This window comes from Manacus vitellinus, unplaced genomic scaffold (assembly GCF_001715985.3).
Source record: "Manacus vitellinus isolate BGI_N305 unplaced genomic scaffold, ASM171598v3 scaffold_18_pilon, whole genome shotgun sequence".
Taxonomy (NCBI): Eukaryota; Metazoa; Chordata; class Aves; order Passeriformes; family Pipridae; genus Manacus; species Manacus vitellinus.
This window is the reverse complement of record NW_021939324.1, coordinates 11,241,150-11,256,302: the sequence shown is the minus strand read 5'-3', so window position 1 is coordinate 11,256,302 and position 15,153 is coordinate 11,241,150. Positions and strand designations below refer to the sequence as shown.

The 15,153-nt window shown below is 38.3% G+C and overlaps 1 protein-coding gene across 1 annotated transcript in view; it reads left to right on the top strand.

Annotated features, from left to right (window-relative positions):
- Positions 1 to 12,456, top strand: part of ARSB (arylsulfatase B) — a 63,598-nt gene extending 51,142 nt beyond the window's left edge. Inside the window, exons 6-7 of the mRNA XM_018070519.2 lie at positions 8,263 to 8,391; positions 8,924 to 12,456. Coding sequence (XP_017926008.1) covers positions 8,263 to 8,391; positions 8,924 to 9,189 — 395 coding nt within the window. The 3' untranslated portion in view covers positions 9,190 to 12,456. The remainder of the gene's footprint in view (positions 1 to 8,262; positions 8,392 to 8,923) is intronic.
- The last annotated feature ends 2,697 nt before the right edge of the window (positions 12,457 to 15,153 follow it).

The following is a 15,153-nucleotide window of genomic DNA, read 5'->3' as shown; positions in this document are numbered from 1 at the left end:
ACCACCTCCCTGGGCAGCCCATTCCAGTGCCTGATTACCTTCTCTGTAAAGACTTTCTTCCTAATATCCAACCTAAACTTCCCCTGGCAGAGCTTAAGACCATGCCCTCTTGTCTTGCTGATAATTGCCCGGGAGAAGAGACCAACCCCCACCTGGCTACAACCTCCTTTCAGGGAGTTGTAGAGAGTGATGAGGTCTCCCCTGAGCCTCCTCTTCTCCAGGCTAAACAACCCCAGCTCCCTCAGCCTCTCCTCAGAGGACTTTTGTTCAAGTCCCTTCACCAGCCTTGTTGCTCTTCTCTGGACCTGCTCCAGCACCTCAATATCCTTCCTGAATTGAGGGGCCCAGAGCTGGACACATACTCAAGATGTGGCCTCACCAGCACTGAGCACAGGGGAGGAGTGTTCTAACATCCTTGTTTTGCAGATGAAGAAACAAAGATAGAAGCTTCATTTGCTTCTCTTTTCCTTAAAGGGCACTGATAGCTGCTTACAAAAGAGATGGTTTTGTTACTGTGTAGGATATCGGAAAATTATAGAGGCATGGTCACTCTGATACTCACTTAACTGTTCAGATTACTCTTTGGGCAGGACTTTGTCTCCCAAATAAATAAAAAATTAACATTTTTTTGTCCTTCTCCAAAATTGCTCTCCAGTACCCCTCTCTACACGCTAGTATTGTAGACCACAGTGTATGGAAATAGAGCATGCTTCAAGCAGTATTGGTTTGGACTCTTCAAGTTTTGTGGTCAGGACCTTGCTAAAAGACACGTTAGAGAGAACCGGGTGTTCTTTGATCTCTTACCAGCCAAAAAAACTTGTTCTCAGTATGGATCATTTTCATCATCTTAATCATACACTGAAGGCAGAATATTTTTTATTTTTAGATGTACCATCTATCTATTTCACCACACTGCAAGTTTCTACTATTTGCTTGAGTTGGTCTCATTGAATGAAAGAAGGAAAGCTAGAGGAATGAGAAGAGTAGTTGATCTATGTTTATTAGATCTGCAAGATACCGTATTAATATAGAATATGTATTCCCCTGTATATTCCTCTTTTAAATAGTTTATCTTCTTCCTTATTATGGTTAAAATTAGATAGGAAATTTTAAATGAATGCACTCTTATGAAAGTAATTACATTTAATAAAGCATTTTCACAAATTTATGTTTTAGACTAATTTAAAGAACAAGCCTTTATTTAAGAAAACTAGGTTCAGATGTACCTTTTATTTCCTTTAACTTGCAAATTCACACAGTGTGAGTGGGGACTATCCTTAAACCTTAGAAATTATGGTTATGTGGTACTTGAACTATTGCCTTTGCAAAGTAGAAAGCAAAAGATTGAAACAAATCATAGGAAGTATTTACAAAGAAGCTGAGAGATCTGAATTTTCCAACCTTCCTATCAAGTACTGTGTTGCAGTGGTTTTTTGCTGTTGTCTGCAATATTCTTGATTTTGCTTGCATAATGAAAACTTTTTTTTCTAGTATTTACTCTTGATTGAGTATTAAATATTTCAGAGACTATCAGTGAAACTGTTGGGAATGTCCTAAGACTTAGAGAGATAAACAAGTTGGATTTATAATCCCTATACAGGAAGATGAGTAAGAGCTTCTGATGAGACTTCTAGAGCTGTAAAATGTAGTAAAACTGTATCAACCCTTCTTTCTTTTATTACTGGGTAGCATTGCAGGCATCAAGGGGTCACAAAGTTATTTTTTGCAGCAGCAGCAGTAATAGAAGAATTTAAAAAATTTTGAGTTCCACAGAAAAGAAATGGATTTTCAGACACTTCTGTATTTTTCGTGGTGGTTGGATAAATTAGTATTTTTTAATTTTAGGTAAGTTTCTGGTAAGTAACTAGGTATGTATGAGCCAAGGAACAGATGATTGATTCTCAATTGTATATTGATCAGCAGGGAAGAAATGTGAAAAAATATTGCTTCCTATTTTTCACCTCAAGAAATCATTTCCCAGTTGGATACATGAACTAATGAGTTAAGCAGAAGGTTGTTGTAAGTGTATGCAAAAATATATAGGAAGACAGTTTTTTCCTCTGGAAAAGTTATCCACCTAACATAAATGATTTTTTAAATCAGGAGTACACATGGGATACTGAATGACATCAGAAGAGCTTTCTTGAAAGGCTAGAAGGAATAAAACATTGCAGCATTTTTCATGATCTTTCCTGTACTTAGAAAGTGAAGTGAAAGAACAGATTGCTGGGCAAAGTACACCTTTTTGGTTTATCTTCTCTGTTTTGTGTTGAATGATCAGTTATTAATTACTTCTTGGGACACACTTCAGCTTGGTAACACCAGTCATCTTGTAACATTTCTGTAAATTGTAGGGTTTTTTTAAAATTTCAAATTGTATGACCAGGGCAGGAAATAATGTAGGAATCAGATTCTGATTTCAATCACAGGAGTGTAAATCTGGTGTGAATCCATTATTTCAATTACTTTACTCTTGATTTACATTCTGATATAAGTGAAAAATCAGCTCTAGCAAATAACTGACTTGTCTGCACAGGTTGATCTGTGCATTGGAAGCCATTGCCATTAGTACTGTCATTTCCTTATGCTATCCCTCCTTTAAAGAATAGCACTCAAAGTAAACTGGAGGGTATGCTAAAAATGACTCATAGTGTTCATGTATTTGTGAAATTACAGTTAAACCTGAATCTGAGTCATATATACATAGAGAGGAGGGTGACCAAGGTGGTGGAAGGCCCCAAGGGCAAGAGTTGGGATGAGTGGCTGAGGTCACTTGATTTCCTCAGCTTGAAGAAGACAAGGCTGAGGGGTGACCTCCTGGCAGCCTACAACTTCCTCAAGGGAGGGAAGTAGAGGAGGAGTTGCTGATCTCTCCCTGGTGACTGGGAGTAGGACATGAGGAGATAGAATGACACTGGTTCAGGGGAAGTTTACATTGAGCATTAGCAAAAGGTTTTTAACTGGAACAGGCTCCCCAGCACCAAGCCTGTCAGAGCTCAAGGAGCATCTGGACAAGGCTCTTGGTCGTATGGATTAGTTGTGAGAAGCAGGAGTTGGACTCCATGATCCACATGGGTCCCGTCCAACTTGAGGTATTCTATGGCTCTATGATTCTATACTTACCTGATATGGTTTGAAGCTGGCTCCCTGCCAAGTCTCCAAACCTTACCACCAGAGTTCCCCCCCCCACAAACCTCAGGGAGAAGAGGGAGAAAAAAAACTAAGAAAACCCGAAATGAGAGAGAGACAACCGAAGTGAGATATATAAATATATTTACACTTATATACAATTAAAATAAGGGAAAGGGAAGGGGGAAGGGAAAAGGAACAAAACCAAAATATTATATGTATATAAATATCCCAATTAGCAGCCCAATATCTATCCACTAAAAGAGTTAGCAAAGAAATAGCTCACTACTCTCCCGGGACAACCGAGGGTCGCTCCGGACGATCGCCGGCAACCTCTGTCTCCCAAGGTCGACAAGGCCTAACCAGGTCTCGCTCCCCAGCACGACAGACTCAACAGCAGGGAACCTGCACCTCCAAGCCGCCGGAAGGAAAGAGAGCGAAGGCCTCTCCTCCTTTCTTCTTACAATCTGGCTTACGTAAAAATCGTAGGGAATACTGGGTAAATCTGGACCCTTCCTTGGCTACAAACTGGTCACCAAGGAAGGCCTAGCCCAAACCACCACATTACCTTTTGTGGAAGTTTTAACCCTCTCAGTTCAGTGCATACAGAGATAAATATAATAAAAGGATTGCGTAAATCTGCTTCAATATAGCACTGTCTTTTGTAAACAAAATATTTGGCCTCCCCTGAACTGAGAGTAACTTGGTAACTCATCTTGTGTAAGCCCGCAACAAAAATCTGTCTGGGTTGTTGTTCTGAGAGTAGTGGTTGTGTAGGAAAGAGTGTATGAGGCAAGCATGTAAATACACTTCTCCTGTGCGGCCCCCACAGCCTGCTCCTGGTCTTCAGGTTGTGATTTTGAATATAAGAATCCTGGATGGATTTTTCTTCTACTTTGTGAATCCTGCATAAACTTCTGGCATCCACAGTATTACATGGAAAGCAATTCTGCACTTAAGTTTGGTTTGTAACAAGGAAGTATACTGTCATTTATTTTCAATGTGTGACTTCATAATTTATTTGATACCCCTATTAGGAAGGATCAGTTGTTTCTTACTCAGTTTCCCATGGTCACACCATTTCATAGGTCTCTATCCTGTCTCTCATCAGTTGTCCATTTTTGAGGATAAAGGGTCCTATTTATTTATTCATTCTTCACACAGTTGTTGTTCCATAGCTTTAATCTTCTTTGTCACGTCTTTGAATCATGTATGGTTTTTCTGTGTCCAGTTTGTAACATGGGAACCAAAATGCCATGTGAGGCACAACAAGGACTTAGGTAGTGGCACAGTGTTCCATTCTTTGCCAATTCTAATATTTGAATTGCTCTTCTTGACAGCTGCTGTACGTTACCTATTCATTGCAACTTCAGAAGCACTTCCCTAAACAGCAATAACTTGTTCTTTTGTTTATGTGCAGTTAGGGTTGCCTTTTTCCGCCCATGTTCATTACTTTGCCGTTTGTTATACTTAGGTTTGTGCATTAGCAAGATTTAATGCACTGAAAGAATGCTCACTTTTCTAAAAAAGGCCAGGATATTCTATAGTCATCATTCATAATGTCATTTATATACTTACAGTGGTAAATTTTCCAACATCTTGTCTGAAGAGTATGCTAACATTTTGATTGATGCTTTCTGAGCTTCTTGCATAGATTTTTCAGAATTGATGACATTGGCCTTCTGAAAATCAGGTGTCTTGAAGATGCAATTAGCTATTGAAAATTTTTTTTGATTTTTCATCATCATTTGAAATACATATGTGTATAGAAAGAATATATGATAATAAAACTAAAAGAACTAAGCTGAAGTTTCCATAAGGGGCAAAGGGCCAGGCTTCTAAAGTATTTACATAATAAACTACTTTTGTGGGTAGTGAGAGTTGGCCGCCTCAATTCCTTTAAAAATGTGATCTTGAAACCATTTTTCAGGCTGTCAAGACTAAGGATTTCTTGAACTGTGCCATAAACTCCAAAATCACTTACCAAGGACAACATTTTCTGAAAGACTAATTTTTTTTTTATAGAGATATGAAAGCTATTTGAATACTATTTAGTGACCTAGAACTCCAACCAAAACCCTAAAATCTTTACTTAAGTTCATTTTACCATTAAATATTTGAAAATAAATATTTGAATGAAAGGTCACTGCTTTCTTAACCAATAAAAGTTCTATCATTTCCCCAGAGCCTACTTAAAAAAGAAATATAGCAGCTGGTGAGGCTCTGAAATTGGGCTTCAGAAAACAGTGGATTCTGTTTGACAATAATAAAATTCATGGCAAAGTACATGGGATTTTTCTTTCAAGGTAAAAACAAAGCTTTAGTATTTCATTAGCCACTGATACACTGGTGATCAAATGACAAAAAAAATAAATTGTCTAGCCTCTTTGCACAAGCAAAAGCATCACATTTTTATATTTAAGTCTATCAGGAGGGTACACAGGCATAAGAAAGCAGACTTGATTACAGAGCTCAATGAAAGGCATCTGTCCTTTGGCTGCTTAATTAGTCCCCAGAGCTGTTGTTAGTGCCCAGTCAACCACAACAGAAAAAAAGAAGAAAAAAACTCCCCAGGAATCTAGAATAAATGCAGAAAAAAGCTGCTTAGATGCTATGGGAGTGAGTGTTTTATCTTAAAAAGGAAACAAAAAAGAATGTGACTTCTTCAGTCTGCCAAACCGGAAGAGGGATCCCTGTAAAATTCATATGGCGAGGAAGAAGACTGCCCAGGCATTTTGCGTTTCATCTGTGCTAGAAAAGCTGAAGAATGAAGACAGAGGCAGAAACTTAGCAGATGGGCTGAAGAGAAGGAGGAAGTAGGTAGATGGAGGGGGAGGGATATCCAAGTTTAAGGTATAAGTCATATGATAGGAAGAAAAGAACTCATATCAGGCAATATTTTTATTTATCTTAGTTCTGTATCTGGTGTTTATGTAATGTAACAAACTGACACTGCTGTAAGTATCCTTGTAGAGAGCATTCAAAAAAGCATCAGTCTGTTTTCTGTGGCTGATACATGTGATGAAAGTTGACCTATACTGTCTGGGAAGCAATGCACTTGTCTGAATAGTAGACAGTACATACATTTCTTTGACACAGGACAAGTGCTTGCAGTGGGTGAATTAACATGATTGACAGAGTTCTGTTTATAACATCTCAAAATGAGGTAGTTTATCCATTTCTCTTCAAGAAATTTTGCTGAAAGATAATATTTCATTAAACAACTTCAAGCTCTGATAAAAGCATTTCTTTGCTTAGGAGTTTGGTTTTGTTAACTGGACCAAATCAGGGTTTTTAAAAATTATTTTATCTTCTTGAATCTTATTTTAAGTCTCATGCATGGCATTCTAAGGATATTTTGCAAAGTATATCTAAAAATACAATCTTTCATACCGTTTATTTGAAGTATTTTAAATAATTTATTTTGTGTAATGCTATGGATTCACAGCTCAGCAATCAGAAATATATTGCTATGTTAAACCTTAAAATTAGAAATGCAGGCTCACCTAATTTTGTCTTTAGACCAAGTCTTCATATTGTAGTTTTGAGACATAGTGTTTAAAAAGCCAGGTTCTGGTTTTTTGACCTGCCAGATGTCTTTCATTGTGCTTAAGAAAGTAGATGGCAAAGCTGAGTATTCTCAGTAGCAAAACTTAAGACAGAATAATACATAACACAATGACGTTGAGAAGTAAGCAGTAATAATCTTTAAACTGTTTTGTATTTGCTATGGGCATCCCATGTGTGAGGATTTGTCTTCCAAAAGAGATTTTATGATGGTTATTTATGAAGTTTCTTTTGTTTATATAGGAGTTTGATGGCTTTTTTAAGGTCAACTTCAGTGCTTCTTGAGCTGAGTCCTCCCTAATCTGTGTATGCATGCTCGAAACAAGTAGTCCCTTTTATAGCCTTATTAATCTGGGAATATTACACAAGTCTGATGTAGACAGGAAAGTTGGGTGTGCGCAAATGTGCTTATTGCAGAAAAAACAATTCCAAGTGTGAAGCCGAGTAATAAAATAGAAACTTTGCAGACCTCCGTAAAAAAATAGAGAAATTGTGTCCTAGCATTTCTGTTCCAAACCTTCTGTTGTTATTTCCATTGGATGAATATTTGCCCCATTGTGTTGTGTGGAATTTACTCTTTTTAGAAATCTCTTGTTCTGCTTCCTATTGGCTCTCACATAGCCATCTCATGCATTCTCTTTTTAATTTCAGGGGCAAAAATCTGTCAGCTGTGTCTTTCAGATTCCTTAAATTGATTGAAAACTATCTCTTGAAAGATGCTACAAAATCAACATTGGTTTCTCTCCATCTTCTGTTGTCTCTTCTAATGTGATTATAGTTGCCTTTTGGTAGTCATTGATAAAGTGTTATCAGTTGATACAGTTAATATAAAACTCTTAAATTTTATGTCTTGAACTCCTGTTTTATTTATGAAAGCTGATATGCAAGTTGTTTTGGATGCTTCTGCAGTGTCTGTCTGGCTCCCTTCTGGTTTCAGTAACAAACTGGTCTCCTGATCATCTCTGCTCAGTGCACGTTATTTATTTTTTTTCTGAGCTCCCTCCTATAAAGAGCTTCAGGTTTCTTTTTGAGAGGCAATTTGTGCATAGCTGACACTTCAGTTTTCTATAGTATCTGAATATCAGGCCACATCATAGAGAACTCTACTAAAGATAGTATAAAGACATGTTCATGCTGTGTCAGGCCGTAGAAGTGGCTTGCTGGCCAGATGTGGATCTTTGTGAAAATAGTCAGCTCAGTCCAGAGAGACAGCTCTCAGCATGTGAATACATCAGGACCTGGGACTTCGTCCCAGATACAGGCAATTATATGTCCAAATTTAGCAATTCTTAATACAGGTATATGAGATCACATACAATACCTGTGTACAGAATGAGTCCAGTTATCCAGACTTAGCTGTGACATTTTCCACTGGTAAAATGTAGTTCAAATTCTGGTTTAAATACATCCATTGAATCATAGCACAGATCTTTGCACTTATATACAACAAATTGTTTATCTAATACATAAAAATAAATGGATGATACTGCATTGTTTTCCAGTAGAATTCTAAAAATTACCTCATGCATATGCAATGTACGTAACTTAGTTTACTGTTTCATTAAGGTCTTGGCATTGACAACGGGACATCTTTACCACAGAGCAATTCTTCTCCATGGGATGATACACTTTTCAATATATCCATGCATGCAGCAATACGACATGGAAAGTGGAAGTTACTAACTGGATATCCAGGTAATGAAATAACTCTTTTTTGTACAGGGTGGCCTGTCTCTCATCTGCCACAAACAGTTTAATTCTGTTTCATATGTTTTAATTTATTAGTAATTCTGCTAACTTCTTAGGTTTTTGACCACATGCAAAAATCTAGAATGAGCGCTTCTGAAATCCAAACAGTATACTTTTTCATTTTCAAATATTTTGTCTACAGATTACTGTAACTCTAGTGGAAAAACTGTCATAGAATATCTCAGGTTGGAAGGGACCAGTAACAATCATAGAATCCAAGAAGAAATTAATTGATGTGAAATAAAGTAACACAGAATTTTGAATCCCAATACTGCAGCTTTTTTTCTGCATAAATAGGACTCCTTTATAGGTAGCCTTGGACTTGAGAGATTCTGGTGCAGGGCTAGAGTTAAGGAGTGCAGCAACAGTCCCTGCCCAGGGACTTGTCAAGAGACAAGTCATTACAGCATAGCTCTATGTCTCCACACTGCTGCTCCATGTCTGAGAAATGACCCTTGGTCTGTTTCTGTTTCTTCAGGCTGTGGTCATTGGTTCCCTCCACCATCTTTGTTCAGTGAGTCTGAGATTCAGTCATCTGATCCATCAATGAAGAGACTTTGGTTGTTTGATATTGTTCATGATCCTGAAGAGAGAAATGATTTGTCTGAAAAACATCCTGATGTGGTGGAGAAACTGCTCTCACGGCTTCAGTATTATCATCAACGTTCAGTGCCTGTGTTCTACCCTGATGAGGATCCCCGCTGTGATCCAGCAGCAACTGCAGCTTGGGGTCCTTGGGCATAGTGCAGCTTTGCATCCTGCAAAAAACAAACCCTAGCAGAGTCTGTATATGGACTCAGAGTCCTAGTTAAGCATATCTTACTTTCTTTAATGACCTATTGCTAATTGTGAACTTATCCCTTGAGTAATTTAGTATTTCTTACTCTTCATGGGTTTGGAATTTTTTCAGTCTTTTCTCACACTCTTGTTCCCAAAAATTGTATGTGAAATGTTAGTAAAAGTATAAATCTACTTTTTTTTATATTCTTTGTCTGGAATATGCTTTTAATGCAGAAGATAAAACATTGCCTCCTTCCTGGAAAGAGATTACTTTTCTTTAAAAGCTGAAAGTAATCATGGCAGCAGGGACATCCAGAATGCATCCATCTGATTTTCGGTTTCATGTGTAACAGCTTCTCCTGGAAGCTGTTACATTGTAAAGACTAGAAAAATATAATACAAGAGTTGGTATAACATCACATTTTGAGCTTCCCTGTACAAGAGGAGTATTGCCCAACTGGAGTGAGTTCAGTGGAGAACCATGAATTTGATCACAGGGAAGACAGCAAGCAAGGGGGGGCTAAAGAAATGGGTTCATTTACACTACACTGAAGAAGAAAAGCGAGGTTGCTATCTTCAGCTACCTAATGTGAGAGCATAGAAAAGAGGAAGCCAGACTCTCCTCAGAGGTGCAAAAAGATGAAAAACACACAGGGAACATCTGGAGATCCAATGCAAAGAAGAAAATTAAAAAAAAAATCATACCATGAGTTTAGTCAAATAAGGGAACTGTGAGACTATGGCAGCCCTATTCCTGGAGGTGTTCAGTCTTTGGATGGAGAAGATTCTGAACAACATGATCTATCCCTGAAGTTGGATCAAATTTGAAATTGACTCTGCTTTGTTAGAGGTGGTGAGGAACAAATGGGTGACCTCCAAAGGCCGCTTTCTGCATGAATTATTCAATGATTCTATGATGAACAAAACCTTACTTTTATTGCCTGCCTAGTAAGCACCCTTTCTTCTCCTATATTGTTTCTTTATTACCATAGTGGAGTCTATTTTCATTCTGGAGTGGGCTCTGAGCCATAGAGAAAACAGGCCAAGCAACATTTCTCAATTACTTATCAAATTGATCCGAGAGCAACCCACCAGCTCTATTAAGGTCAAACCTTGAATTCTGGTACTGCTTCTTAGTGTCCTTGACCAGGTTTCAGGATGCAGAGCTCAATCTATCATCGTCTCCAGAAAACAGGGGTCTAATTACCTTTTTTCTGGCTCCAGGACCAACTCATATAATTGCACTAAAATTTTGCACAACTTCTCCCAGTTTTCTCTCAGGAGATTTTGTGCCTTTACCACCTGCAGCTTACTGTCTGCTGTAGCTCTAATCCTTCCTATTGACTGATTGTCAATCCACTAACTTGTGGAAATTGTGTAGACCAAACTTTCAGGCTGGAAGGTGTAAATACAACAGCTTGCCCAAAGTGCTTTTGAAGCATGCCCAGCATGAGCCAGGCTGCTGAGGCTTTCATTCTTCCTGGTGTGATACACTGGAGGCCTGCACCGTGATGGAGGAGGAAGGATAAGCACTCTCTTCATCAGCTATGGGAATATTTTGCTTACAGGTGTGGAAGTTACAAGTCAAGAATTGGACAACTTGTGAGTTAGAAACCTCATGAATTAAGGAACGGATTAGTGAATTGTCCTGCTAGTCTAGTCTGTACAAAGGGGACTGAGCCCTTGTTAGTTTCTTTTCCTAATGAGCTCATAAAATAATTTACAGACTGTGTTGTCCTGTAAATTAGAGAAATCCAATTTGAACCATGACAATCTTGGCCTCAGAGTACAGCAGCATTTCACTTTTGAGCTTTTGAAGATTCTGATAACTGAGGCTCTGTTATTTGCTGACCACATCAAGGGATGGAAAATATAAGCAACAAAACCTTTTTATAAGCTGTTCTATGATGTTGACAAAGCCTGCACCTTCCTTCAGTAGCTCTAGAAAAACCTTAATTGCAGTTCTCTTTTCTAACTATTGCAGCTTGTCTATTTTATACCGATGTGATGATTAATGCTAGTTTATAGCTTATCTGTTTAGTGCAACTGTTTTATATCCTAATTGTCTGTAGCATACAGTTATTAACATGAGTTGGAGTATGGGATTCTGAAAGAGTAAGGTGTCAAATTTTGCCTTCTGTGACTTTTAGATTTACTATTTTTGTATGTATCTTAATGATGCATGTTGTCCTTCAAATGTCTTTTTGAGATAAATCGTCCAAATAGCAGAGCTTCCATCAGTCTTCATTCATTCAGAAAACGTTGGTTAGTTTATTTTTGCAATCAAGTGCAGGTGGAGACGTTGACACTGTTCCCCAGTGTGTAAGGCAAGTAGATTCAATGAGTTTACATTATTCTAACTCTTTTTTCATAGGGCATATTCTAACTCTTTTTTCATAGGGCATATTCAAGACTAGAAAGCTAACTGTTCTCAGTCAATATCCACATACAACATTTTAGTTTATAGTAACCATTACAAGATGTGGTTGCTGCAATAACAAGGGACTGGACATGGGGCTGGGGGGAATTTCTACCCTACATTCCTGTGTGTCCTTCAGCATTCGGCACTCATATTACATGAGGAAAGATGTTGGCTTACCTACAAAAGCAAGAACTTTCGTTAATGATATTTTAATACAGGTATTGCTCTTTTTTATGCTGATATCTAGTTTCGTGGAAAAGAAAGAAACACCAGCTAAGTTGTAAAAACTCAAGTAAATAATATGTTTGAGTCTCCTTGGCTAAAGTTAGAAAACATTAAAAACCGTGTAATTTTTATTTCAGAGGTAAGTAGAGCTTTTATGTGTTCTCTTTTTTCTGTGTCCTACAATCTGCATTTTAGTATCTTGCTGCTATTCTAGTTCATGTAATTAATTTACTAGGAAGAGACTGTGGCACATCACTGTCTTGTATAGGTATTCAATTCACCCTTTGTTTCCTCCTGTTATATTTTAAAATCCAAAGATTCATTATTTTCTCAGCTACAGTATACATCATTATTTATTTTCTGATTTTTCATGGGTGGTCCTTCATAAAACATTTTAATTGTATTGGGTTAGGAAAAAAAAACCCCATCTGGCTGACATGTTTAGGTTGGCATCTGCAAAGAGTTGTATACTGTTCAATTGTTTCAAACTGGAAAATAGAGAATTCTTTGTATATTTTGTGGTTACTTAACATTCAGAAATGCAAGTATTTTGAACTCTCTAAATAAAACTTCATTTCATCCCTTTCCAAGTTGAGATTCATTCTTAATCTAGCAAACATCTGAGCATTTTGAATTCAAAAGTCTTAACTTTTATGCTTTAGAAATTATTTAATCTTCAGAAAAGTAACCAATAGTTTAGGAAGAATGCTCACACTGGCTACTCATTTTGCATTGCTTGTTTACAAAAAAGATGCATCCAGTCAAGGAGGGCATGATCTTATAAGCAAAACAGAAGGTCTGGATCTGTTCTTGAGTGAAAGACTCTATATTCAGCCTGAAAAGAATTTGTCCAACCTTCCTGAGATAGACAGGTCTTGGGTAAAGATCTGAGTTTAATCCTCTTCTGACTCTCTGAAGAAGAACCTGAAGTTTAAACACTTGTATTCTATTTGGATTTGAAGCTCCACTATTCATAGTCCCTATCAGCCTCTGTGAATTTGTGTCTCATCTTATTTTCTGACAAAGTGATTTAATGGTAGTAAGGCTACTTGGGATATTCCCAAAGCTTTTCCATGCTTGTATGATGGAGTCTGGCACACAAGGACAAGTAGTCCATATGTGTAGCCACAGCTGTAATCTTAGAGCCAGGGACACTCGAATGAGAAATAGGCAAGTGAATCACAAAACATGTAAATCAAAGTCTAAATGAAAGATTACTTGGCAAGCATTACCAGGGGATCCAGAATCTAACCATAGGTTTCTGTCCTGAGCCTAGGAACACCAAACCATTTTCAAAGACACAGCAGTTATGAAGGGAGAATTTGTTTTCCTGCCTACCTGCTCCTTTGGCAGCCCACTGCAGGCCCCCCTCCAGCTGGACCCCGAGGCTGTGTCTCTCTAACATTAAGCGTAGCTCCGGCGTGATGGATGGGTCAGAGGACCCTTCCTACTGCCAGCCCTTCCCTTGGCAGCCCCTTTGCAGCCCCGCCCTAAGTGGACCCATAGGTTTCATGTCTCTCTTAACTATAAATAAGCTGAGGTTTGTAATGAGAAAGTAGTGCTTTTGCTAAGGGAAGAGGAAAAAGCCTGCCAATTCAAAGTTTGAGGAGGTTAAGCAATTTTTTTGTGAACAGGTTTCCAACTGAGTGTTTTAACTCCCTCAGTTATTTTCTTTGTCAGCTGCGGGCGGTGCACTCAGTTTTCTTTCAAGCTGGGTTTTTATATGGGAAGATCCTGGTTAAATATATGGTGTAAAGAGTTCTCTGGAGTCTCAAGCTGCTTTTTCTGATTCCAGTGCTCTCACATGTCTTCTTCCGGTGCCTTGTGATTCATGTATGAGCTCATCTACATTGAGCAGAGCTGCTGCAAGGAACAGTAAAAACTTTTTTTGGCATAAAGCAGTCAGAGTGAGTCAGCCATGCAACTGTGGACAGGATCAGTGACAGCCCGTGTGATAATTGCATACTGTAGTTAAGCCGAGGCGAAGAGGATGATGCATTAGTTCTTCTTGTGTTAGTTGTTCCCTCCTGAGACTGTTATTTTTGTGGGGTGGAGTGGAGAGAGATTGGAAGGGTTGGCAATATATCTGCTGCCAAGTTTCAAAAAAGTGACTACCAGCTGCCATCATCAAAGCAGCTACCGGATGTTGATCCCCTAATCCTGGCTAAACTCAATAGCAATAAAGGCAGTTATATTTTGTCTGCAGGACTATAGTTAGAAAAAAGTACAGTCAGAATCACTAGATTTGGATCTAAGGAATGCAGTGTTTATTTGGATGAATCTTCAGAAGCCACAACAAGGTACTGCACCAGAGCCACAGTGCTGGGCTGCCAGATTTTGGCATTCAGGACAGTGATAAAAATAAAAGAGCTCTGTCTTGCTTTTCTGCCATGCATTCTTGCTATTTCTTCAAGCAAACCAGGAGTTAGAACACAGTGAATACACTTACAAACAAAGTAAGCTGTGTTTGGGGTTCAGCAATGCTTATTAAGTAGTTTTGAGCATAGAGCCCATGGTAATGAATGGAAAATTTTGATCAGGACATCTGTGGTCTGCCTAAATCATTTAGTTGGATCTGCAATTCTTCCAGGAGCATCTCGATGACCCTAGTAACCAGGGATGTTGGAGCCTTTCTTTATTGTGTACGTTCTCCAAGCACACTCATGAAGTAGGAGTCATCAATTTTTATTGGATAGAAAGCTCCGAAATGGCTTATGCAAGGACATCTGAGCCCTTAAGTTTACCCTTCACATTTATCCTGCTTCACTGGAAAAAAAGTTTAATGAGTCTGTGCAGACAATGAGAAAATGAATGTCGAGAGCATTGAGTCAGATGCTGGACTTCACTTCTAGCAAACATACTTTCAGTTCCAGCTTAACTGTACTTAACTCACAGAAGCAAATAGTTTGGGAATTTTTTTATCTATAAATTGCAGTCATGGCAATTCTGTGATTCCAACCTATTTTCTTGATGTTGCTCATAAGTGTGTGGTTATCCGGGGGAATAGTCAGTTACTGGAGGATGATAATTTTATCCTCTCTTCCCTGTGTACTAGAGGTAAGAGGAGTCTTTTTAAAAGACTGTGAACATCACAGCCCAAGAACCATTGAATGCAGTGCTGCCCTGTAGGTGGCTGCTATAGAGGTACTGAATTTTCACTTTAATTCTTGTCCCTTTTGCTTTGTTTTCAAATACTCTGTTTTACAAGTCATACATGATTGATAAAGCACTGTCTGAAGTAATCCCAAAGGGGCTATTGGTCTGGTCTGGTCATATCTCCA